At 35.1% G+C, this 26,996-nt stretch overlaps 1 protein-coding gene across 3 annotated transcripts in view; it reads right to left on the bottom strand.

Annotated features, from left to right (window-relative positions):
- Positions 1-26,996, bottom strand: part of LOC136037112 (xaa-Pro aminopeptidase ApepP-like) — a 135,891-nt gene that overhangs the window by 86,282 nt on the left and 22,613 nt on the right. For all 3 annotated transcript variants that reach the window (XM_065719587.1, XM_065719597.1, XM_065719605.1), the window contains exons 7-9: positions 22,953-23,073; positions 17,662-17,808; positions 10,842-11,055 (exon numbers count right to left, since the gene is read on the bottom strand). In XM_065719587.1, coding sequence (XP_065575659.1) covers positions 10,842-11,055; positions 17,662-17,808; positions 22,953-23,073 — 482 coding nt within the window. The remainder of the gene's footprint in view (positions 1-10,841; positions 11,056-17,661; positions 17,809-22,952; positions 23,074-26,996) is intronic.

The raw sequence follows: 26,996 nt of genomic DNA, 5'->3' as shown, positions 1-26,996 counted from the left end.
AAGAAATTACTAAAAATACTTTAGTGTAAAGAGCGAAGTATAAGGAGGAGATGAAACCCTCATATGTGTAATAATCTCTGTTTGTTTTAAGTTTTAATGCTGCTTCTTACTTTCAGTTGAAAAAACTTTTTTGTATTTATTTTTTCATTGTTAATTTTAAATAATGCTAGAAAATCCTGCACTCCCTTCATGGAAATTTTCTTCCCCAGTGACAAATTCCGAACCAGAACATTCCCTTGAAAACGTCAGTACACTTCCCAATAACCATTACTATATGTAAGCACTGGTCTAAGTTTGTAATTAAATAAAAAAACAAGTTTTTTTAACAGAAAGTAAGGAGCGACATTAAAACTTAAAACGAACAGAAATTACTTTGTATATGAAAGAGGCTGCTTCCTCATCAACGCCCCCCTCTTTACGCTAAAGTTTGACTCTTTCTCTCAACTCTTTTTTTAAAACAGTAAAAAACTTTAGCGTAAAGAGCGGGACGTTGATGAGGAAGAAGTCCCTTTCATAAACAAAGTAATTTCTGTACGTTTTAAGTTTTAATGTCGCTCCTTACTTTCAGTTAAAAAAACTTTTTTTTTTTATTTAATTTCTGAACGTTTTTGAATCAATGCATATTTTGATTTTGGCTCTCCGCAGAGGAATAATTAAACGAAATTTGCATTTTTTTTTTTTTTTTGGCTAAATGGCTTTCTCATAATTTTGGTCGAATGGTTTTGAGAAAAAAAGAGCGGGGGTGGAAGCCTAGTTGCCCTCCGATTTTTTGGTCAATTAAAAAGGCAACTAGAACTTTTAATTTTTTACGAATCTTTTTATTAGAAAAAGTTATACGTAACTTATAAATTAGCTTACGTAAAGAACTTTTGTATTCTCATGTTTTTATTACATATATGAGGGGGTTCGCCCCCTCGTCAGTGCCTCGCTCTTTACACTAAAGCTTAAATTTTGTCCCAATTCATTAAGAATGACCCCTGAATCACAAAAGCCGTAGAATAAATAGTTGAAATTACTAAAAATACTCTAGCGTAAAGAGCGATGTATTAGGAGAAGGTGAGCCCCTCATATGGGTAATAATTTCTGTTCGTTTTAAGTTTTAATGCTGCTCCTTACTTCCAGTTGAAAAAAACTGTTTCATATTTGTTCTTTCATTCTTTTTTTTTTAAATAATACTAGTAAATCCTGCGCTCCCTTCATGGAAATTTTCTTCCCCCATGACAAATTCCTCGATGGAAAGTTCCCCCAGTATATCCCCCTCTTCTCAACCCCTCCCGCCAACCATAAAATCCTCCTGAAAACGCCTGTCCACTTTCCAATAACCATTACTATATCTAAGCCCTGGTCAAAGTTTGTAACTTGTAGCCCCTCCCACGGGGACTGTGGGGGAGTAAGTCGTACCCAAAGACATAGTTATACGGTTTTTCGAATACGCTGAATAAAATGGCTATCTCAGAATTTTGATCCGTCGACTTTGGGAAAATAATTAGCGTGGGAGGGGGCCTAGGTCCCCTCCAATATTTTTGGTCACTTAAAAAGGGCACTACAACTTTTTATTTCCGTTAGAATGAGCCCTCTTGCAACATTCTAGGACAACTGGGTCGATACGATCACCCCTGGGAAAAAAAACAAAAAAACAAACAAACAAACAAATAAACACGCATCCGTAATCTGCCTTCTGGCAAAAAAATTCAGAATTCCACATTCTGTAGATAGGAGCTTGAAACTTCTATAGTAGGGTTCTCTGATATGTTGAAACTGATGGTGTGATTTTTGTTAAGATTCTATGACTTTTAGGGGGTGTTTCCCCCTATTTTCTAAAATAACGCAAATTTTCTCAGGCTCATAACTTTGGATGGGTAGGACTAAACTTGATGAAACTTATCTATTTAAAATCAGCATTAAAATGCGATTCTTTTGATGTAGCTACTGGTATCAAAATTCCATTTTTTAGAGTTTCGGTTACTATTGAGCCGGGTCGCTCCTTACTACAGTTCGTTACCACGAACTGTTGTAAGTCAACCCCAAAGACATAGTTGTAAGGTTTTTCGACTATGCTAAATAAAACAGCTATCTCAGAATTTTGATCCGGTGACTTTGGGAAAATAATTAGCGTGGGAGGGGGTCTAGGTGCCCTCTAATTTTGTTTGTCACTTAAAAAGGGCACTAAAACCTTTCATTTCCGTTAGAATGATCTCTGTTGCAACATCCTAGGACCACTGGGTCAAAACGATCACCCCTGAAAAAAAAAGCGAACAAACAAACAAACAAATAAACACGCATCCGTGATCTGCCTTCTGGCAAAAAATACAAATTCCGCATTTTTATAGATAGGAGCTTGAAACTTCTACAGTAGGGTTCTCTGACACACTGAATCTGATGGTGTGATTTTCGTTAAGATTCTACCACTTTTAGGAGATGTTTCCCCCTATTTTCTAAAATAAGGCAAATTTTCTCGGGCTCGTAACTTTTGATGGGTAAGACTAAAATTAATGAAACTTATATATTCAAAATCAGCATTTGAATGCAATTCTTTTGATGTAGCTATTGGTATCAAAATTCCGTTTTTTTTAGAGTTTTGGTTACTATTGAGCAGGTCGCTCCTTACTGCAGTTCGTTACAACGAACTGCTTGATAAATTACTATGGCTTAATTGAGACTTTCTGAATGAGTAGACCAGACTAATATTTTTTCTTTCTTTAGAGTTGGATTAAAAAAATCAATTAATGAGGAAACCTCTAATTTCTAAGAGTAGAAATACAACTGTGTTTACAAGAGGTAGAGAATTGTAAAGCAGACAAGCGCGAATTGTAAGCGCTTCAAGATTCCAGCATTTTCTGTAAAAAGACTGAAAACCAACCACACACCTTGTTACTGCAGAATATCTGAGCAGCGCTTGAAATGTCGGGGTTCTGCCTTGTTGCTTTGGCAGCTGGAAAAGTTTTTAAGACGTTCCATGACAAGCAAGGGAATATTTGGTTTTTACTTATGTCAAGGGCTTCTTTTTCGAGGATTCTTTAATCGGAACCAGAGCAAAACATGGAATGGGTCTTGTCCCCCACTGTCAAAGCTGATTTTTTTTTCAAAAATAAAACTATTTACATTATAATGTTTATTATAAACCCTACCCATACCGTAGCAGGGTTTAATACCCGAATATATTTAAAGTTCCTAATTTCTTCGAAAACTATACAAGTCTATTAGTCATAAAGAAAAATATAATATATTAGTGTGAATTAGTGAATAGATATTTCATATTTAAATAATGTCATTTTAAGACGTTCCATGACAAGCAAGGGAATATTTGGTTTTTACTTGTATCAAGGGCTTCTTTTTTCGAGGATTCTTTAATCGGAACCAGAACAAAACATCGAATGGGTCGTGTCCCCTACTGTCAAAACTGATTTTTTTTTCAAAAATAAAAGTATTAACATTATGATGTTTATTATAAACCTTATAATGTAAATATGATATTATAGCATACCGTAGCAGGGTTTAATACCCAAATATATTTAAAGTTCCTAATTTCTTCGAAAACTATACAAGTCTAATAATGATACAGAAAAATATAATATATTAGTGTGAATTAGTGAATCGATATTTCATATTGAAATCATGTCACGTACATTATCACAAAGTTTTAATATTTTAATGTAGAATAGTTCCATTTTCTACCAGATATACCTTTCTCTGCGTTTCTTACATTTCTACCTTCCTTACGTTTCATTAATTCTGTTTGATCAGTATATTGACCTCCAGCGTTGTATCAAGTTCTAAATGATCAATTCTTAGCATTCCTGTAGTTAGAACCATTTAGGTCATTTTTATTTTTGTAAAATTCCCCGTTAAGCGGTCAAAAAAAAGAAAAATGTTCTCAAAAATACATCCTAAGTAGAGATACAGCGTTTTTTGTGATGATATTGTTCACTTCAGAAATGGAGGGTCTTGGATATTTTGCCTCATCTCAAATTAGGGAGCTTTGCCGAAACATGGTCAAATGCTGTTTAAACATGTTCAATAATAATTTCTAACTTAACCCAGTAGCGTCCAGCGTTCCCATCTGGGAACAAATTATTTTAAATTTGTATGACTAACACGGTAGCAACTACGGCAAATTTTAAGTATCCCTTAGAATGTCATAAGTGTCAGAGAAGTTCTCAAATTTTTTGGACTTAAATTTGGTTTAGTTTGGTTCTCTGGATTTTTTGAAATATGGAAAGTTTTTGAAAGCTATCTGTTTCTAATGGAACACCAGGGAAGGTAAGTGGTTGAAAACTCTTGTTTTAGCGTTTTGTTTTTCTATTATTAACACTCTTCGAATCTATGAAACAATTGCACCATAATATCTACGAAAAAAGAAGATGCAGTATCAGTTAACCAGAAGTGTTCCCAACCTGAAAATTTGAGCGTTTCGCAAGCCTGAAATTTTCCACATGCTTTGAAGCAGGTGATCACTTCTGTTTTTCAGATGGGTCCCAAGAAATGTGCTTCTATCAAAGAAACTGTAGCTATAGTAGACGAAATAATATATGATGTAACAGATATTTTTATGGTCATTATCTATTTATCCCCATAATTTCGGGGTAATAATAAACAAAATATGGGGGGTAATATTGGGGTAGTCAATGACGAAAGGGAGAGAGATAAGGGCAATAAAAAAAATTCAAACGTCTTCCAAGTTGTCTTGCAGGGACGATAGAGCTTGAGATAATTGATACTTATGAATCAGCATGCCTACGTCGACCTTATCAATCTGGGTAGTTTCCAACTTCCACATTATGTTCGGATAACATAGATGAAATTCCACTAGGATTTCGTCCTAGGAAAATAGTATTCTACCCTGCATCTTACTACAGTCAGGCAGCTCAATAAGATAGGGCATGTGAATTAGCTCTCTCAAATCCCACACGGCAAACTCAAATGTCCTAGACACTTCCCAAAAACCCCCTTTATAATGTGTCTCCCCTCCCGTGACTCATCATTATCATACCCCTATCAGTAACTCCCATAAACCGTACCCTAAATCGCTGGGCTCTTAAGAAAGGGAATAAAAAAATCTGCCAAAAAAACATAATCTGAAGATGAAGATTTAGCAAGCAAGTTTAGTTATATGATAAATTTTTCCTAAAAACGAGGTTTATCTTGTAATTTTATGACAAAATGATTCGTAAACTGATCGTGTGAGCTGTTTCATGTCTGAATCTCTAACAGATCAAGAACAAAATCTTGGGTAAGGGAGCTGCTGAACCAAGGGCGCCAATGTGACTTGAGACGGGCACCAAATAAAAAATATTATTTTAAAAAAAGATTAAAAAAGAAAGAAAAAGAACGGAATAAGTGTGCCAAAATAATCTTAGGGAGAGGGTCGCCCCTTCGACCTCACGTATCTGTTCCTGGCCTAAATTGCTTTTAATTCTTTCATTCATCTATTTTCAACCAAATTAGCTATATAGTTAAAATAGATAGATAGATAGATTTATTCACATGAAAGCCCTATTGAACAATTCGCTATTTAATCAGTCACAAAATTAAAATTAAGAATTTTTTAGGGTGGAGGGGGTTTATTATTAGTCAAAAACTTATTTTTCGATATCCGGGTATTTTTGGATATTTTACCAAAATATTCAGATATATCCTTTGATGCCCTTGTACATTCAGCCATCAGTCTTTGTCTCTTATACGTTCTATGCTCGTGTCCAGATTTTCAGTTTTATCCATTGTGAACTTTTAGCTACAAGGCTACTTTTCAATATGTCATTGTGAATAGACAAATAGCTATAACTGTGTTACCAAGTTTATGAAACGTGTTGAAGATACCCCTTTTATCTTCAACAAAATTTTCACATTTTCGTGAAATAGGGGAAAGTTCCATGTTCGTAGAAAAATCTTTGCAGCAATCAGAGAATTTTATGCCAATTTTGCAGATACCGGCTGAAGATAATACTGAAGAATATACTGAACCGGCAGAAGATAAATATGTTTGTTCTTTTTAAGTTTCAACTTTACTCTATTCATAGGAAAGCTTTGCTTTTTGTTGTTAATTGGGTAAAGCACCTGCGAATAATTGACCAAATTGGCAAGTATACGTAAAAAGAGTAAAAAAAAAGAACAGAATGCGAATGAGGGCACCAGAAAAATCTTGAGTGGGGTCCTAAGGCCCCCTGGCCCCATAAATCTTCCTCCTGACAGAAATTACTCCGTATATGAAAGGGGCTGTTCCCTCCTCAAAGCCCCACTCTTTACGCTAAAGTTTGACTCTTTTTCTCAACTCTACTTTTAAAACAATAAAAATTTAGCGTAAACAGCGGGACGTTTAGGAGGATATGTTTTTCTATTACGTATATGAAGAGGTTCGCCCCCTCTTCAATGGCTCGCTCTTTACACAATAGCTTCAATTTTGTCTCAATTCCTTAAGAATGATCCCTGAATCACAAAGACCATAGAATCAATAGTCGAAATTAATAAAAATACTTTAACGTAAAGAACAAGGTCTTAAGAGGAGGTGAAACCTATATGTGTAATAGTTTCTGTTCGTTTTAAGTTTTAATGCAGCTCCTTACAGTTGAAAAAACCTTTTCATAATTATTTTTTCATTGTTTTTTTTTTTAAAATAATAGTAGAAAAACCTGCGCCCCCTGCATGGAAATTCTCTTCCCCCATGACCAATTCCTCCATGGAAATATCCCCCCACGTAATACCCTCCCCTCAGCCCCTCCTCTCCCCAATTAAAAAATCCCCTGAAAACATCTGCATGTTTCCCAATAACCATTATTATATGTAAACACTGGTCAAAGTCTGTACCTTCCAGCCCCTCCCATGGGGAATGTTGGGGAGTAGGTCATCCCCAAAAACATAGTTATTAGGTTTCTCGACTATACTGAATAAAATGACTACCTCAGAATTTCTATCCGGTGACTTTGGGAAAAATGAGCGTAGTAGGAGGCCTAGGTGCCATCCATTTTTTGTCACTGAAAAGGGGCACTAGGACTTTTAATTTCCGTTAGAATGAGCCCTCTGGCAACATTTTAGGACCACTGGGTCGATACTATCACCCCTGGGAAAAAAACAAAGAAATAAATAAACATGCATCCGTGACCGGTCTTCTGGCAAAAAAATACAAAATTCGACATTTTGTAGATAAGAGCTTTAAACATCTACAATAGTGTTCTCAGATACATTGAATCTGATGGTTTGATTTTTGATAAGATTTCATGACTTTCAGGGGATGCTTCCCCCTATTTTCTAAAATAAGAAAAATTTTCTCAGGCTCTTAACTTTTATGGGTAAAACTAAACTTGATGCAGCTTATTTAAAATCAGCATCAAAATGCAATTCTTTTGATGTAACTATTGGTATCAAAATTTATCTTTTTAGAGTTTCGGTTACTATTGAGCTAGGTTGCTCCTTACTACAGTTACCACGCTACCACAAACTGTTACTACTACAAAACACTAAATTCCATGTTTTTGTAGATATGAGCTTGAAACCTCTACACTAGGGTTCTCTGATGCGCTGAATCTAAAGGTGTAATTTTCGTTCTATGCCATTTAGGGGGTGTTTTGTCCTTTTTTCGAAAATAAGGCAAATTTTCTCAGGCTTGTAACTTTTAATGAGTAGGACTAAACTTGATGAAACTTATATATTTAAAATCAGCATAAGGATCCAATTCTTTTGAAGTATTTATTGGTATCAAAATTCCGTTTTTTAGAGCTTTGGTCACTATTGATCTGGGTCGCTTCTTACTTACAGTTCGTTACCGCAAACTGTTTGATACAGAAGATTCTCCACAGTTTCAAGAAGAATTGATGAAAGTAGCTACAAATTATGAATTCAAATTTAAATTTAAAAGGGACTAATCTACTAATCCCTAAGACGTATCTACAAATTTGGGCTGTCATTCAAAAATTGTTGATCGCATTTCCGTCATCATACTTAGTAGTACGTGGGTTCAGTGCGGTAATCAATCTATTAACAAAAAAAAGGAAACTGATTGCAAACAGTCGATTGCGGTGAATTAAGATTACTGCCTTCGAATGTAGAATCAAAAATTACTAAATTGGCAGAAGCACACCAGGTTCTTCCTTTCCATTAGATTTAAGATACGTTTTGTATCACCTTTATTCTGACTTTAATAAAAAATTTCGTAATTTCAAACTTCGACGTTCTTAATTTGCAACTTTCTTTACTATGTTATGCGAACTTACATACAATAATACTACTATTACTACTACTAACAACTCACCGCAGTAACAAGCCGCCTTAGGACAACACAGCTACGCACGCTCCTCCTCTATCCCAATCTATTCAATGCCTCCCTCCTTACGCCCTCTTAAAAAGTTTCTATTTCCTTTAAATCTTTCTTTATGACATCCTCCCACCCCAGACGAGGACGACCTGCCTCCCATTTTGCCCAAGACAGTCGGCCGAATAGGACAATCTTCGGCAATATATCATTTTGCATCCGCAGAACGTGCCCTAACCATCTCAACCTTTCACTCATTATAGCCCTAGACAGCGGGATTGAACCACACTTTTCGTACAGTCTACTGTTTGAGATACGATCAGTCAGCCGTGTACCCAGCACAATCCGTAGGCCTGTTCATCATACAATAATGATGTAGAATATTTAATAGTCTTGCATAGAATGTGAAGACTGATGGATTAAACGAGGAATCAACAAGTAAAAGACTAATTTTGATAATGATCATTATTTTAATAAATAAGTCGTCAAACATTTCGGGAAAAAACACCCATCATCAATGATGAACTAATTGCGACGACCGCAAGTCGGCATATCGAATTTTAAAGACATATTGTGCTTGTAATAATATAAAATATGTCTTTACAATTTATTATATTGACTTACGCCCTAGAAAATTTGCCCCACGAACAATAAACATGGACATTCAAGATTCTGGCGAGTCAACTGCAACTAGAGAACATATGTATCGACTTCTGCTGGAGAAACAGATAGCAATTGTGAACAATATTTTACGTGCAGCCAATGATTCCAACTATATTGAAAAAAAATGTCTTGTTCATAGATCGGTATCGATAAAAACGTTGAATAACGTTCTTTTTGGTCAGAATCACAAAATAAACCATATTGAGTTTACTGGAATTGCATCAACTCTATTACACAGAAGACATTTCGCCAATGAGATTTGCTTTCACCAGACTCAATTTCTTGCATAAAACCTGGTTCAAACAAAGCTATAGAATTAGCTCAAGTTGATATTTTCCTTACGGATGAAGCGCCTATATTTTACCTCATTTTGGAGGCAAAACTCTAGCTGCTGGATGTGATGTGTGAATCATTTGCAAAGTGTTGTCCAGGAACATGGAAATGGAAATCTTCAAAAAACAACTTGAGACGAAATCGAATCACCTGAGGATGAATGAGAATTTCAACTATTTATTCTACGGCCTTTGTGATTCAGGGGTCATTCTTAAGGAATTGGGACAAAATTTAAGCTTTAATGTAAAGAGCAAGGTATCGAAGAGGGGTGAGCCCCCTCATACACGCAATAAGAACATACGAATATAGAAGTTCGCTACGTAATTTAATTCCTAGGTTACGTATATTTTTTACTTATGTAAACGTTCGTAAAAAATTATAAGTTATAGTTGCCTTTTTAAGTAATCAAAAAATTGGAGGGCAGCTAGGCCTCCTCCCTCGCTCCTTTTTTCTCAAAATCTTCCGATTAAAACTATGAAAAAGCCATTTAGCCCCAAAAAATTAATGTGCAAATTTTGTTTTAACTATTTATGTGCGGAGAGCCAAGATCAAAACATGCGTTAATACAAAAACGTCCAGAAATTAAGTAAAAAAGCAAGTTTTTTTTAAATGAAAGTAAGGAGCGACATTAAAACTTAAAACGAACAGAAATTACTCCGTATATGAAAGGGGCTTTTCCTCCTCAACGCCCTGTTCTTTACGCTAAAGCTTTTTACTGTTTTAAAGTGTAGAGTTAAGAGAAAGAGTCAAACTTTAGCGTAAAGAGCGGGGCGTTGAGGATGAAAAGCTATTTTAAAACATTTAATGTTCATTTATTTTTGAAACCATTAGTAATTTCTAATTAATAATGATTTCTGATTATTGATAAATAATTCCTAATTAATTTGTAATTTATAATTTTTATTTACATTTATCTTCATTCTCGCAGTGTATGGTTTATCAAAGAAAGATACATATATTTTATTATATAAAGCTACTAAATTACGGAATACAAGAATTATCCATCATAGAATTCCTTTAAAATTCAGAACACCTATAATTTTTTCAAACAAACTTCGTATGTTGGGGAATTACGCTCCGATGGTCTCCCTTGCACAATTCCACTTTAAGGTTTAAGCATGCCATTTTTTATTGCTGTCCTACGATTTTAACACATAAACAAAAAAAGAAAATTTTTCTATTACCCAAAAGCCAAAATTCAGTTCAATCTATTTTCCAAATTTAATTTATGAAAATTAATTTAGAGGGTTTTCAGATTAGGAATATAAATGAAGATTAGTTGATTAAATTTACGTATTTATCCAATTTTCTTAGATCCTTCTCGAAGAAATAATTTAAGTAATATTATGAGGATCGGATGCCAGCCATCCTGCGCTTTAGCACACCCTTCCCGTTTACCTTCCCCAGACTTCTCCATGTACCCATTTAGAGCCGGGTTGAGTCTGGCTGAGCTCACAGAGTCAGACCACTGACCCCCGCTTAAAACAAATATCCAGTGACACAAGGACTCGAACCCCTGTTCTCACGGACAAAGGTTCTCAAATCTAGCAAGCTAACCACACGGCTATGTAACAAATTTTTAAAGGTAAACTTTGACTCTTACCTAAGTATTGTCCCCCCGAATCGAGAAGAAAAGTTCCATTCCTTGTAATTGCTTTGTTTGTAGTAGTTGAAGGTTCGTAGTGGATAATAGCAGAGTTTGAGCCAAAACCAGCAATGGTTCCGAAGCTTGGACCTTGGTTTAACGCTTGCTCACTTCGGTACTTCTCAAGTACCTTGGAGGCTTTAATTTCATCCCAATACAGACCTTCCTTTACCTGAAAGTTTAAAATGGGATATAGAGTACAACTTTGTTGTTTTTTCTCCTCTTTACGTGCAGAATTGATTGGGGTCAATTTAATTTTTATAGTACATTTAGATTTTTCTTTTATCTTTTTTATTATTATTTTTTTTTTATTTTGGCTAAGTAAAATTTGTACTGAAAGTTTTATTGCTTAAAGCAAACAATAATGTTAAAAATAATTTATTTGAACCATACAATTTATTTGAATACATACAAAATACAATAAGAGGAGCATAAACGTTAAAAATAATCAGTAATTTCGTTCCATGAATTAATGCAACCAATGGAGCCCATGGTGCTTAAACGACGTAAAAGCATAAACAGGGGCAGAACCAACCTGAATCGGGGAGTCTGGAGGCTGACCACCCAGAAACGATCAATCAGCCTTCCTCCATAACAGTGTAGAAATGGTTCATTGAAATGGGATGTGAAACGTTCTGTACCCTTTTTAAGAGTCAAAGTTTTGCGTTTGGATTGAGGTCTTCCGCATGTTCGGTAGGCAAAGGTTAACAGAGTTTCTCATATGTGTACTCCAAAAACAACATGCATTCCTGAATAGATTAAAGGAAAACTATGTGCATCCGATTTTTTAAATTATTTATAATATCTTGGGAATGGCTAAAAGGATCGAGTTGAAACTTTGAGGGATTATTTGAAGGTCAAGTGGGTTTGTAGTTTTGACTTGGGGGGAGGAGGTAAACCAAAGACTCTATTTGTATTCTGATCTTAGAAATACGATGTCAGCAATATCTTGGGTACGGCGTGGGGGATGGAGTTGCAGCTCATACACTGTTGGAGAATAGAAGGTGGAATCCTTGGACAAGGAAATTGAAAATTTTGCATTGGGAAAAGAGGGAAGGGAATGACCAATTTTTGCTCCGAATAAATACATAAATACCGTTTTTTGTTCAATAGACTTTTTTGACACTTAAAGTTTATGTTTACTTACAGTTTATAGTTTACGTATACTTACAGTTTAAAGTTTCAAGGTAGTATATAGAAGGTAGTATGAAGGGGCAGTGGCTTCCAAAGTTAACTGGGCTCAAACCCATCTAATAAAATTTCTAATCTTAGGACCCACATTTTTGCTATATTAGAGAAAACAAGTAGTAAATATTAAACCCTACATTTAGATGAGTCAAACCGACGTGCATGGTCTATCTCATCTGCTTGTTTTTGTGCATTATATAAGGCAGAACGACGTCCATGAAAATATCTTGTTCTGCAAGCCAATAAGTCGTGGAACTGCTGATGTAAATTTCAATCGAAATTAGTTCCATATAAATTATCTGTGTTCCCATGGAAAAAGGGTGTCGGTATATGCACTTAGGGTACAAGGGCTGTGTGTGGGAAAAATAGCAGTGTGGTTTGTTCGTATACTTTACGGACGTATTGTAGCCTATATAGAGAAGCAATGGTTTCCAAAACATTACCGGTGATACCAAAACAGTACTTGATACAGCAGCGACAATTGTATATCATGTTAAAACAAAACTTTTACAAGCCCGCCTATTTCAAAAACTGTCTGAAGAAATGTGTAGCCGCGATACATCTCCTCTTCTGCATACAAAGTTCGATGGCTATCCAGGGGAAAAGTACTGGCACGATTAGTGAAAATGTGTATTTAAGTGACAATTAAACAGTTCGTGGTAACGAACTGTAATTAAGGAGCGATACGGCTCAATAGTGATAGAAAATCTAAAAATAAATTCGTGATAAAAATAGATATATCAAAAGAACCGAATTTTGATGCTTATTCAAATGTGTAACATTCGTCAAATGTAATGGTACCCATCAAAAGTGACGGGCCTAAGAAAATTTTCTTAATTTTTGAAAAAGGGGAAAAACATTCCCAAAACATTATGTGATCTTAATGAAAATCACACCATCAGATTCAGCATACCAAAGAACCCTGTTGTAGAGGTTTTAAGCTCCTATGCAAAAATTTGGAATTTTGCATTTTTTTTTGTCGGAACAAAGATAACAAATGAGTGATAATTTGTTTGTTTTCTTTTTCCTAGGGGTGATCATATCGACCTATTGATTGTAGAAGATCGGAAGAGGGCTCATTTGATCGGAAATCAAAAGTTCTAGTGCCTTTTTTCAGTGACCAAAAACATTGGAGGGCAGCTACCTCCCTTTCACGCTCATTTTTCTCCAAAGTCACCCAGACAAAATTTTGAGATAGCCATTTTTCAGCACAATCTAAAAACCTAATAACTAGGTCTATGAAGAAGACTTCACTCCCATAGTCCCCGGGGGAAGGGCTGCAAGATATGAACTTTGCCCATTATTTACATATAGCATTGGTTATTGGGAAGAATACGGACATTTTCATTTGGGGTTTTTCTGGTGGAAGGGGGGTTATGACTTTTCCACGGAGTAATTTTTTAAGAGGAAAGGGAATTTTCCATGGAGGGGGAGCCAGATTTTCCAGTATTATTTAAAAACGAAATCAGAAATTAAGTAAAAAAACAAGTTTTTTTAACTGAAAGTAAGGGGCAAACTTTAAACTTAAAACTTTAGTACTTTTGAAAGAGCTTTTATGCTAATTAAACGGCATTTGTAGTTCAGAAGTCATTCTTAAAGGATTGGGATGAAATTCGAACTTTAGCGTAAAGAGTAAGGTATTGTCGAGGGGATGACCCTTCTCATATATGTCATCATGTCTGTTCGTTTTAAGTTTTAATGTTACTCCTTATTTTCAAATGAAAAAACTTGAATTTTTATTTTTATATGCGGATAGCTTTTCCAAATTTAACGAACTCAATTTGTATTTGCAAGCTTCCAATGGATCAGACACTTCTGCAGTTCACGATAAAAATTGGAGCGCTCATAAAGAAGCTTATGCTGCGGAAAAGTTGCATTGATAGTGGCAAGTATGATAGTTTTAAAACACTTGAAACTTTTCATATTGAAAACTATGGGCAGCCTAAGATGAACGTACTGTCTGAAATTTCCAGTCATTTATCAAAGGCACTGGCGGAAAATATTCCAGGGTGGGCCAGATGTCAAAATAACAGTGGTGGCTGGGTGATAGTTTAGGTGGTTTAGGGCACCAAACTACGACTTTACCTCAAAGAAGACGAATTTGCAATCAATTTAAAATCCTGAGAAGCAAATTGATTTAAAAACATCAATAACTATATTTTAGGCTTCCCAATTACTAAAGAAGTAATGCCACACGGTGACAGTACTGGATTTGACCGAATTGATTCGCTTTATATGAAATTAGGCTACGTTTGGTGATCTTTAAATGCGTTTCAACTATAATGAGGGGGGGTGGTGGTGAGTCATTGTTTAGGTGGGGATTGGGTAGATTCCTACAAAATATATTTTAACGGACAAACTGCTTAATTTTCATGAGGCTTCAGATAAACTTTGAAAGATGTAAGGGGGAGTGGAAATTAATTAAAATAAATGAAAAATAACTAAAATAAATAAATTCCATACTGCTAATATCTACCAGCACAGAGGTGGAAAATTCAAGGCAGGCCCCGCCATGAAATTTTTGGGATGGCAAATACTGCTAGGAACTTCGTTTTCAGCAATTTTAAAGGGTAATATTTTTCTTTTTCTATTTATGTGAAGTACTATAATGTATTTAAAGAAATGTATGTAGTGTCTTTATCGATAAGAAAATCCTATTATAGAGGTTGTGCTGGCTTCAGTTATGTAGAAGATCAAAAGTCTCACAGAACTTCCATCCACACAAACAGTAATACTCCTTTTCATCCAACCGAAATTCTTTAGTAGTAATATTAACAAGGACTTTTCACCAGTATTACTATTCATCGCCAGTTTTTAAGTATATTCAAATTTTATCAAAAATTGAAATTGCAAATTGAAACGTAGGACGGTACTAATCAACGTATAACTATTGTCTTATAAATTTCAAAAGCAATTAACCAGGGATTTAACGGACCTGAACCTCAAATTATATCTTTGTTAGGCCTGAGTATGAATCGGATAAAAAAGAGCTTTTCAACTGAAAGCAATGGACAGATTTGAGACCTATTTGAACAGACTATTCTTTGTTTCAAGAGGGCTGTCTCCTCCTTAGCTCCTTACTTTTTACTGTGAAATTTTGTTTTTTTTCCAAATTTTTAAGAAAATTTAAAATTGGAAAAAAAATTCAAAGCACTAAAAATGATTTTTTAATGAGCAAGGTTTTGAGAAGGAGAGCAGTCCTCCTTATATACAAAGTAATTCATATTTGTTTCAAGTTTTAAACTTGCTCCTTACTTTAGTTGAGAAACCTTTTCTATCTGTTTAATTACACTTCATGAAATTGTAAAGTTTATGAATACAATAATTTTGGTAATGCAGAAAAAACGACTAATATTTCAATGATCTCTGCTTGGACTTTGATTGCTAATCAAACAGTTCGTGGTAACGAACCGTAAGTAAGGAGCAACCCGGCTCAATAGTAACCAAAACTCTAAAAATCGAAATTTTGATACCAAGAGATATATGAAAAGAACTGGCTTATTATGCTGATTCTAGGCTGAAACTCATATATGAGTTTAGTTTTACCCATCAAAAGCTATGGGCCTAAGAAAATTTGTGTGATTTTCAAAAAAAAGGGAAAGAGGGCCGTCGTGCATCAATCCAAAATCAATCCGATCTTTCATCCATTAGTTGTATGACTATCTACCTATGTTCTGCCCTAGGAATGATGTATGAACGGATAGATAAACGGATATAAATTGTTATTAAAACTAATTGTAAAAATTTTCCAAAATACAAAAAGAAAAATAAAATATTATTTTTAAGCGAAAAACCAAAGCAAACATTACAAATACTTCACAAAATTCCATACAAACAATACAAATATATGAAAGTGGTGTCAGTTAAAAACAAACAGAAATCAATTAAAACAAAGTTTAAACCTGCAACAGAAGCTTTTAAGAGAAAAAAGAGTTAAGAGCAGAAATAAAGTCATATAATTCGAATTTGTAGCAAGCAGATGTCAATAAACAAACTAGACCAAAAACAAACAGAAATTACAATGAATTAAGTCAAAATTAAAATGAACTGAAATCACAACAAACAGAGGTAGGGCTAAAGCCCTATTAGCCTTCTTACGTCAGAGCGTTATTCAAGCTTGACTGAAAACGAAATATATTTTATAATGTTAATAAGACGCAGCTTAGACTTCCATGAATGAATTGAATCATATATTAAATAGAGAGTCTACTTTCAACAGCTCTTTTTGATATCTTGGTAATTATGGTTTTTTTTTGCTACTATTATCGATTTTTTGACAAATAAAACCAACTCTGTTCGAAATACAGACTGTTATCAATGACATGCAAAACCCATTCAAGCCCTATAGAAGGTTTGAGAGAGAGGCAGGGGGGAATGGTGCACCACTCTTATTCGTAACCCTGGATAAGCCTATATTTTTGCTGTTTTTTCTTTTACTATCAACAAAAATTCACTGAACAAAAAAAAAATTGTTTTCACTAAAATTCAGATATCACACTGGCCTTTAGAAGGCTTAATAATTTCTATTCGTTTTAAGATTACTTCATCATCCAATATGATTTTTTTTTTCGCTTTGGGCTTCACTTATTCATTGATAGTGATATCTTTTCTTTTTAAGCTTAAATTAAATTTTAGAAAAGTTTTTTTTTTCAACTGGAAGTAAGGAGCAACATTAAAACTTAAAACAGACGAAAAATTTATTTCATATGATGGGGGCTCCTCCCTCCCTAGTCCCGCGATCACAACTCTAAAATTTTTAAAGTCGTAAAGTTTTAAGTCGTTTTTAAAGAATTGGGAAAACAATTGTCAAACTTTAGCGTAAAGAACGAGGGACTAAAGAGAGGGCAACCCCCCTCACATACACAATAATTTTTCTTCATCTTAAGTTTTAATGTTGCTCCCTATCTTCAGTTAAAATGCTTGTTTTTTTTTCTAATCATTTTCAAATCAGGCTGGGAAGTTTCATCCCTCCCCCATAGAAAGTTTCCCCCTGAAAATTGCCTCCAGCCCTGATAACACCCCCCCAGAAAATGTCCGTACGTTTCCTAATAGAAAATACTATATGTAAACAACGGGCAATATCCATAACTTACAGCCCTTTCCCCAGAGGCTGTGGGGGTGTCATGTCTTTCCAAGAGGTATAGTTTTTGGACCTTTCAAGTATGCTGAAACAAATGGCTACCTCAAAATTTTTATTAAATGCGTTTGTGAAATAAAAGGCCTGAGAGGGGGCCTAGTGGCCCTAGAGTCTTGTTGGTAGCTTAAAAAGAGAATTAACTTTTGATTAGCGCCCAACGTTTTCATTTGGAAATGTCTTGTGGCAACTTCGTCAAACTTTCTGTTCCTTGAAATAGAACTAGGCAAGTTTCCAAGATTTTCTAAAATCTAGCTAAAAGTCAATTTTTGGGAACCAATAATTAGTAAATCTCACTGCCTTCCGTTTCACAGCGCAGCTTAAGATTTAGACTTTCTTTGTAAGATTTTCTATTAAGCAATTTTTACCTATTATATTATCTTCATTTTTCAAAATTCTTAATAAAATTAATATAACAAATAAGCTTGAATGATAACATAATATTTATGAAAATACCTCTGTCTCCAGTTTGGCCAGAAAATCACAAAGAGCCACAGCATCCTTAATATGTGCTCTTTTCATTCCCTTAACTTCTGTTGGATTCTTTCTGGCTTTCAAATACACTAGAGGAGAAACTAATAACAAAATCTTAGATTCAGGAACCTAAAACAAAGAATAGATAACCCTTTAAAAGGAAAATAAGGCTGATGGATGGATATTTTGAATAAGAGTAAATTTAAAAAAATTAAAAGAGTAGAACATCCGCATGTCAAAACAGTATAAACATCACTTTACAATTATGTTTCACAGGTAGTGCGATAAAGCTGCTTAAGTAATAAGCGGTATAGCCTCCATGTTTTTTTTTCGAAAAGACTGCAAAGGGACCTCATTTGACGGAAAGTTAAAGTTTTAGCACCCTTTTTAAGAGTCAAAAGTGGCACATTTTGCGCGTCAAGGCTCAAGAAATGGCATATCAACAGTATCCCAGGACTGGCTAAGAGTGTTAACTTCAAACTTTTCGGGAATGTTGAGGGGGCGTTGATCTAAACTGGAATATACATCCAGGTTGGGAAAGTGTCATATGTGCAATGAGTCAGAAATGGCTTGTGGCATTGAGTTGAAACTTCTAGGGAACGTTAATGGGGTTAGCTGTTCTGCAGTAACTCCAGAAAAGCTACCTGCATTAAGTTGAAACAATCAAGCTGTATTTAAAGAGTTAATTAACTAAATTAAAGGACAACATATTCAACCATTTTGTCACAATGGCGTATCTGCAAAAGCTCAAGAACGGCTAAGGGCCACTGCATCCTCATTAGGTTCTCTTTGCATTCTCTAGACTTCTGTTAAATTATTTCTGGCTTTTAAATACACTATTAACAGACTATTAACCCTAAAACTAAACCTTAGTTTAAGGAACCTACAACAAAGAGTAAATTAACTCTCAAAAATAAAAAGGGGGAATATGTTTGATCCTGGTTGCCTGATTAGCTAGCCACTTCTGAAGACCAATCTTTAGGCCAAGAAAATTACACGTTTTGTTTGAAGGGGGACAGGGGGTAAATTGGTGAGCAAAATTTTTGCTTCTAATGAGTATGTTAAGTCAGCTCAAACAAATTGTTAGCCAGGCCAAGATGGCCTAATTTTCTAAAAATATACACTAGAAACAACATGTGTAGCTGAGTAAATCAAAAGGTGTTATACGCATCTGATTTTTTACATTGTTTATAATATTTTGAGGATGTCTTAAGGGATCGAGCTGAAAATTTGATAGAGTTTTGGAAAGTCAAGTTTAGTTATAATTTCATTTTAAGAAGGATATCGGCCAAATTCATTACAAACATGAACAGGGTTAATGTATCCTAAGCCTTTTAAAGGCCAGAGCGTCAGTTGCATTTTACTGAAAACAATTTTTATTTCGAGTACTTTATTTTCATCGGTCATAACATCAATAGCAATACACACACACAAAAATAGATAAAATGAACGATGTATGTCAAGGCTAATCGACTTTTAAACTAATTGTTGCGTTAATTGTCCCCTTCCCTCTGGAAGCCTTGAAGCGGATAGCAATTCATTGAAAACCGTATGTTTTTTCAACAGTTTAGATTCTACTTGACAGAACAAAAAAGCAAAATAAAAGAAACAAAGTCACCATAATAACAGCCAATATTCCTGGAAATTTTAGAAAAATAGTTTATGAAGTTGCAGATGGTGTCTTAAAGAGTTAAATTTGGAACGCAGCTAGAAATATTAGTTAAAAATATTTTAAGTTTAGCAGAGAGGAGGAAGGGCTGGTGCAATAAATATTTGAGTGAGATATTATATGAATTAAGAGGAATGCAAGGGAAGTGGAGAAAGCCTTAAAATATGAACTAAGTAGGTGTGAAATGGAGGCTATGGATAAAATGCAACCGGACGGCATAATAGTAAAATTGAGAAAAATTGAGAAAGTACAGTCAATCTGGACTTGTCTCGGTTAAAGACAGGAACAGTGGTGGGTGGGCAGAATATTTTGAAAATGTGCTATATTGAGATAAAATTAAAGGAAAATATAGAAAAGAATGAAAATTTGTAACACTTCGGAAATGAAGGAAGATTTATTTTTGTGAAAATGAATTAGTGACATTACTAAAAGGATTAAGAAATAAAAAAGATTCAGGTGCTGATTATTTACGATATTATTTACGATAGTGTCGTAAATATTTTTTTTTAAATATGGTGTTTGTGAAGTCAGAGGTAAATTACCTAGGATTACGAATGTGATGTTGAAAAAAAGAAATTACCTAGTGGTTTTCGGAAAACTGTAATTGAACCATTCTCCAAGAATAAAAAACCAACAAGTTTTTTTTCCACCGAAAGTAAGGAGCAACATTAAAATTCAAAACGAATAGAAATTATTACGTATATGAGGAGGGGGTTCCCCTTCTCAGCACCTTGCTCTTCACTCAAAAATTTATTAGCACTTTAAAAAAAAACTTCTTATTGTTCTAATTAAACGAATCTTGTACTTCAGGAGTCATTCTTGGACAAATTCGGACAAATATTCAAACTTTAGCGTACATAGCGAAACGTTGAGGAGGGGAAAACCATAGGGAGTAGCCCCAGCAACTTTATTGGGAGAGATGAAGAGGTGTCATATACAGATAGTAAAGAGGCATAACACTCCTAATAGATGTAATAATTTTTGTTCGTTTTAAGTTTTAATGTTTTTCCTTACTTTCAGTTGAAAAAACTTGTTTTTTTTTATTCAGTTCCTCATCATTTTTTCAATAATGCTAGGAAACATGTCTCAACCTCCACGGAAAATTGTCCCTCCTCACGGAAATATCCTCTAAGCAATTCAATCCCGGTGACAGTTTATGCCGGACAATTACGTTTAACAAATACACTCGTAATATTGAGTCAGCAAAGAGAAAGCAAGATATATAAAAAGAATTTCGTATAGAGATTCTGGCAAATTCCCCAGAGTAAAATTTCCCCTGTAAAACTCAACGCCAGGAAACTTCCCTCCCCATGGAAAATTCCAACCATGGAAAATCTCCCAGCAGAAAATTTGCCCCTCCCCATCCGAAAAACGTATGAATGCTTCCCAATAACAAATACTGTACGCAAACAATGGACAAATTTTATACACTAAAGTTTTTCCCAGCGGCTGTGGGGGGTCATGTTGTCTCCAAAGCCATAATTATTGGGGCTTTTAACTAAGCTGGACAAAATGGTTATCTCAAAATTTTAATCGAAAAATTAGGGGGGGGGGAAACCGGGCACGGGAGGCCCTAGTTGCCCTCCAATCTATTTTGTCACCTAAAAGGGCACTAGAACATTTAATTTCCGTTCGAAGGAGTCCTCTACCAATATTCTTGGATCAAAGGTTCGATCCAATCGCTCCTGGGAAAAAAGATAACAAATAAGCAGGCATCTTCTGGCAAAAAAATACAAAATTCCACATTTTTACAGATAAGATGTTGAAACATCTATCGTAGGGTTCTCTGATACGCTGAATCTCTTTGTGGGATTTTCATTAACATTCTTTAACTTTTAGGGGTGTTTCTCCCTTTTTTGATAGTCAGGCAATCTTTTGGTGTATTTATTCTAATCAAAATTGCATTTTTTAGAGTCTCGGTTACTATTGAGTCGAATCGCTCCTTACTTATAGTTTGTTACCACGAACTGTTTGAAGGGTGATAAGAGTGAGTGTGCTCGTTTTCTGTCGGAAAATAATTGATTAGTATGATGATACTTATCAGACTTAGAGATGCTGCAGATAAAGTTTTAAGAGAGGAAAAGTGTGGTTTTAGGAAGGATAGAGGACATGTCGACCAAATTTTCACTCTTAGATTGATAATTGGGAAGCGTCCGAGTTACAAACCCCTTTAGTCCTTAGTTTTACTTTAACAAATGTTCTATTAATGGTTGGTATGCTAGATAAATACATTAAAGTGATTAGTGTTATATGCGAGACGGACATTGTTGCCATTAAGGTACCAAATAAGGTTAATAGACGGTTTCGCATTCAATCAGGAGTCAAGCTGAGTTACATTCCATCGCTTTATATATTGACCATTTGGTAAACTTTGTCTTAAGCAGCACAGCAAAGGCTATGGGAGAGCACGTAATCAAATTGGGAAGTAAAACTCTCCTAGACTTAGATTATGCTGATGATTTGATAATCCTAGAGAAGAATGTTAGCAAAATCAATGAATTTTTGGAAGTTTTTAAAAGTCCAGTGTGTTAGACAAGGTTTGAAAATTAAGTTTAAGAAGACCAAGTCACTAAAACTGGGAATAAGTGAAGGTGAAGAGGAAATGTTGGGTAATCCAGAAGATCAATCAAGTGGAAAGCTCTACTTGCCTAGGTTGTATGATTAGTAAAGAAAGTGTGGGCAGTGAATGTGTGGAAGGTAGGATAGCCAAGGCCAGTGGTGGTATTTCACAGTTAAAACAAGTTTGGAAGAATATAACGTTAAGTCTGAAAGACGGAGGATGATTTGCAAGATGTTTTCCAGAGAAATTATCTATGGAATGTTTTGGGTACCCGTCTGACTGACCGTATTTAAAACAGTGACTTGCACAAAAATTTTGTTCAATCCCGCTTTCTAGGGCTATGATGAAAGAAAGGTTGAGATGGCTATAACAAGTTCAGCGGATGAAGAATAACAGAATGCCGAAAATCGTCATTGACAGCCAACCACCTAGAACCAAGAGAAAAGCAGGTTGCCTCTAGATGGGATGAGTCGAAGTCGCAAGGAAAGGCTTAAGCGAAGCTAGAACTTCCTGGGAGGGTGTAAAGAGTTTTGAATAGATTGGGATGGAGGGCAGCATGCGTATACTATTTCAGTTTTTAGTAGTAGAAGCATAATGACATTTATTCCTAAAAGTCATAGTAATTTTGGATATATTAACGCTATGAAAAAGAGTAGGTTTGAGGCATTTTTGTTTTCAGTGAAGCGCAAATGACACACTGGCCTTTATAAGACATAGGGGACGTCAACCCTTCACCTGTGTGTTGTTGTTTATAACCCTTTTAACTTTGACTTTATCATTCATTGCAATTTCTGTTCGTTTCAGGTTTGATTTATTAAATGAATTTGTTTCTGCTAGTTTTGGCTTAACATAGTTCTTCACCTTTTTTTTTGTAAAAATTTTCTTTTTTGGAATTTTTTTTTAAACTAATACAGCTATAAAATTACTTTTGCCATGCCTATTTGTTCCTATTTACCAGTAAGAGAGGGAAATAGATGGATAGTGAGAATTTTCTCTCCCCCTATCCTCGCAATTTAAATACAAATACTGAAGAAAGTCACTTACCAGTTGATATATCCAAAAGCTAGCTCCACCAGAATATGCAATTTTTCTTGGAATGATAACATGCTCCCAGTTGTCTGCCATTGATCTTAAAACTGTGTTTATCGCTTCATAGTCCTCAACACTACAAATATAAATAATTTATTTAGTTTCTTCCACTTAAAAAAAATAAAATAAAGTAATAAAAATAATGACTATTTCTATTTTACGTTTGGTGTTCGGTAAATCTATCCAGAGATAAAAGAATACAAAATTAATAGTGATCAAGACCTCACTCTTTACGCTAAAGTTTGCATAGAATTTTTAAAAATCTTTAGTATTCTAATTAAACGGCCCTCGTGATTCAGGAGTTGCTATTAAAGAATTCAGATAGAAAGTAAAGAGCGAGGTCTTGATGAGGGGCGACCTGTTTCATATCCGTAATAATTTCTGTTCGTTTTAAGTTTTGAATTATGCTCCTTACTTTCAGTTGAAAAAGCTTATATATATATGCAATATATGCATATATATAAATAAACGCAATTATATAAAATTAAGTTATTTAATTTTTGATAGTTTTTATATAGCCCAAGGAAATCTGGCTCCCCTCCATGATATATTCTTTTCATCCGTGGAAAACATGCCTATGGAAATTTTTTTCCACATAAAATACCTCTGCCTCCCTCGCCAGGGAATTTCCCCCCAGAAACTTCCGTTATGGCTCAAGATCAATCCGGAAAACGTCTTTCGGACGACGATTCAGGGTGAAAAAGTTTTTTTTTAGCTCACTTTCATTTGATAAATACTCTAATTTCCAATTGTTTTTTAAAATCATGCCGGAAATCCCCTCCTCTGTTGAAAAATTTCTCGAAAACAGCCCCTCCCCCAGCCCCTAGAAGAAAGTTGCTCTCACAGGAAAATTTATCCAGTGGAAAACTCCCCTATGGAGAATTTCTCTCGTGGAGAATGTCCCCCTGCTGAAAAATACTCTAAATTCCAACCCGGGAAAAATTTACCCCTAACGATTCCATTTAACATCTCCACATGTAAAATTGAATCGGCAATTAGAAAGTAAGAAAAATAAAAATAATTTTGTATAGGACTTCTGGCAAATTCCCTGAGTGTAAAATTCTCCTGGAGAGTTCATCTCCCGAAAATTTCCCTCCCCGCAGAAAGTTTTCCCCGTGGAAAATCCTCACTGTGGAAATCCCCCCCCTCAAAAAAAGTGTCGGTATGCTTCACAATAATAAAGTCAATGGGTTTACACATGGGCAAACTTCATGGCTTACAGAACTTTTCCCAAGGGCTGTGGGGGTCATGTTCACGTTATCCCCAGAGGCACAGTTAAAGGGCTTTTTAATTATGCTGAACAAAATGGCTATCTCGATTGGTGGGCCAGTCACCCACCAATCTTTTCGATCACTTAAAAGGGCAACATAACTTTTAATTTCCGTTAGAATGAGCCCTATTCCAATATTTTAGGACTATTGGCTCGATGGGATCACCCCTGGGGAAAAAACAATCAAAGAAACACGCATTCGTGATCTTTCTTCTGTCAAAGAATACAAAATTCCACATTTTTCTAGATGGGAGTTTAAGACTTCTATAATAGGACTATCGGATACATTGAATATGATGGTATGATTTTCTTTAAGATTCCATGACTTTTAAGGGGCGTTTCCTCCCTTTTTTGAAAATCAAGACAATTTTCTCAAGCTCGTATTTTTTGATGGGTTACACTAACTTAATGAATCTTATATATTTGGAATCGACACAATAGCCCAAATCTTTCCTTATAACTGTTAGTAGCAAAATTCCATTTTTTAGAGTTTCGGTTGCTATTGAGCCGTATTGCTCCTTACTCACAGTTCGTCACCACGAACTGTTTAGTAATTTACTATATTTAGCCTGTAAATACACAGTACTTAGTCTTTTAGCCTCTAAATACCAAGAGTACTCAGTCTTTTAAAAGTCAGAGTAGGTTATGTGAGCTTAATTAAAACGAGCAGGTTAGAGGGGGCAGGGGAGAGCTACCCTTTTCAGACAATGTAAAACTCAAAAATGTGTGCCCTAAAATAGCATATATTAGATACTTTCATAACTGATGGTCATCAACAAAAGAGAAGTCCAGCCTCTTTTCCTATCCCTCATAGTGGTTATAATCTTCTTATAGTGTACTTGAGAGTAATAGGCACAGATACGAGCCTACTAGTGATAATTTAAGTCACAGTATATCCACTGGCTGTCCTGTACTCTTTCTGACCAGGAGGCACATTATTTTTTGAAATACAATAGAGATAATTTAGGAGGCAGAGTATTTTGTGGAATACGCAGCTGAGATTGAATGGACAGAAACCATTAATGGCTTTCAAAATCCTGCCTTTTGAGAGTTAATACTATTCGACAATCCCATATGACCTACTAAGCACTGACCTTGGCCCAGTAAAAGATCCCTTTAACAGCAATCTGAAGTGGAAGAAAGACGTTTTCTTGCTAGAGCCGGCTGTAAGGATCAGAGCCAGTGCTCTGACACCAGCAGCTCAATGTCCGTAGTGCAGTTTTTTTTAGCCTACCCGCAGCAATAATTTAATCTAATTCTGAAAGTAAAATCCTTGTCACATACCTGTTGAAGAATAAAAGCAAATGAGAATAATTTTACACCATTTACCTTTTTGTTAAAATTCTTTGTTAAATTTGTTAAATGGGAAGTGTTTTTAAAGAACCTTAAGACTTTAGCCTAAAGAGCGAGGACTGAGGAAGGGAGAGCCTCCCTTATATGCGGAAAAATTTCTGTTCGTTTTAAGTTTCAATGTTGCTCTTTGTTTTCAGTTGAAAAAATTGAATTTTTTATTTATTAAAGACTTAGAACACGTAGAAACAAAGTCTCACAGTAGATGATTCAAGATTAAGAATAACAGCATTTCAATGAATGAGTTAATAAAACCTAAAACAAACAGGAATCTAACCCAATGATTATATAAAAAAAACATATACAGCTAAAGATGAACGGATAAATCCTAAAGCAAAAAGAGATAAGAGACAATGAAAAGAAATAAGAGTAACCTGTATCATCATTTATCATTCCCCTCCCTCCTCCCCAGGGTCACATCAAAAGAAGGGAATGGTCAAATAAACCTTGTAGGTGGCTAATTAGAATTTAAGTTTTAGCTCCCTTCGTAAAAGTAAAAAATAGTGGGAGGGCAAACAACCCCCCTTTCACGCCCTTTTTTCCCAAAAGACATCTGATCAAAATTTTGAGATAGCCATTTTGTTCAATATAGTCATAAGGCCAAATATCTATGCCTTTGGGTTGACATAAATCCTTGCAGCCCTCAGAAAACGGGCTGTAAGTTATGCAATATGGCTATCGTTAACGTATAAGGCTTTTAATTGCGAAAAGGGTGCATGTTTGACCCTGGGTCTCCTTATCGAATTATTGAGACAGTAGTGACAGCAGAATGCTTTTAAGGTTATCCCTATCCTTGCTTTTAAAGTCATCTCTATCCCTCCTTTTAAGGATATCCCTATCCTGTCATTCTGACGACAGCCAGCAGGTGTTAATTAGATCACAAGGGATGTTTTCTAAGCGATGAAGATACGTGTTACGTAATAGGAGACGTTTTTTCTATGGTTGTTATGCTTCAAAAACCGAAGAGTGTAGGGGAAACCTTCAGGGGCTTTTTTACCCCAGGATGTCTAAGATTGCTGCATAATAGTTTCTTTGATTCTTTAGAAAACATTCAGGACTTCTTAACCTTAGGATTTCTTTGAATTTTCTTTTAAAAACCTTCTAACTATCCCCCCGTAAAATCTAGATTTTCTTTTTAAAACCGTCAGGGCACCGCTAAATCTCGATTTTCCTTTAAAAAACCTTCAGGGCCCTCCCTCGAGTAAGGATATGGTCCTTACATCATCCCAATATATTCATGTTTTTCCACAATTTCGTTTTAAAAAATTCTCCGCCATTTTCTACATGAAAAACAGTTATAGACATCTATTGATTTTATGGAACAAAGGCTTATTGATATCCCGCTAAATCCAGGAAAACAGAAACATCATCCGCTACTA

Source organism: Artemia franciscana, chromosome 2 (genome assembly GCF_032884065.1).
Source record: "Artemia franciscana chromosome 2, ASM3288406v1, whole genome shotgun sequence".
Lineage (NCBI taxonomy): Eukaryota > Metazoa > Arthropoda > Branchiopoda > Anostraca > Artemiidae > Artemia > Artemia franciscana.
Note: the sequence above shows the minus strand (reverse complement) of the source record. Positions and strands in the feature narration are given on the sequence as shown.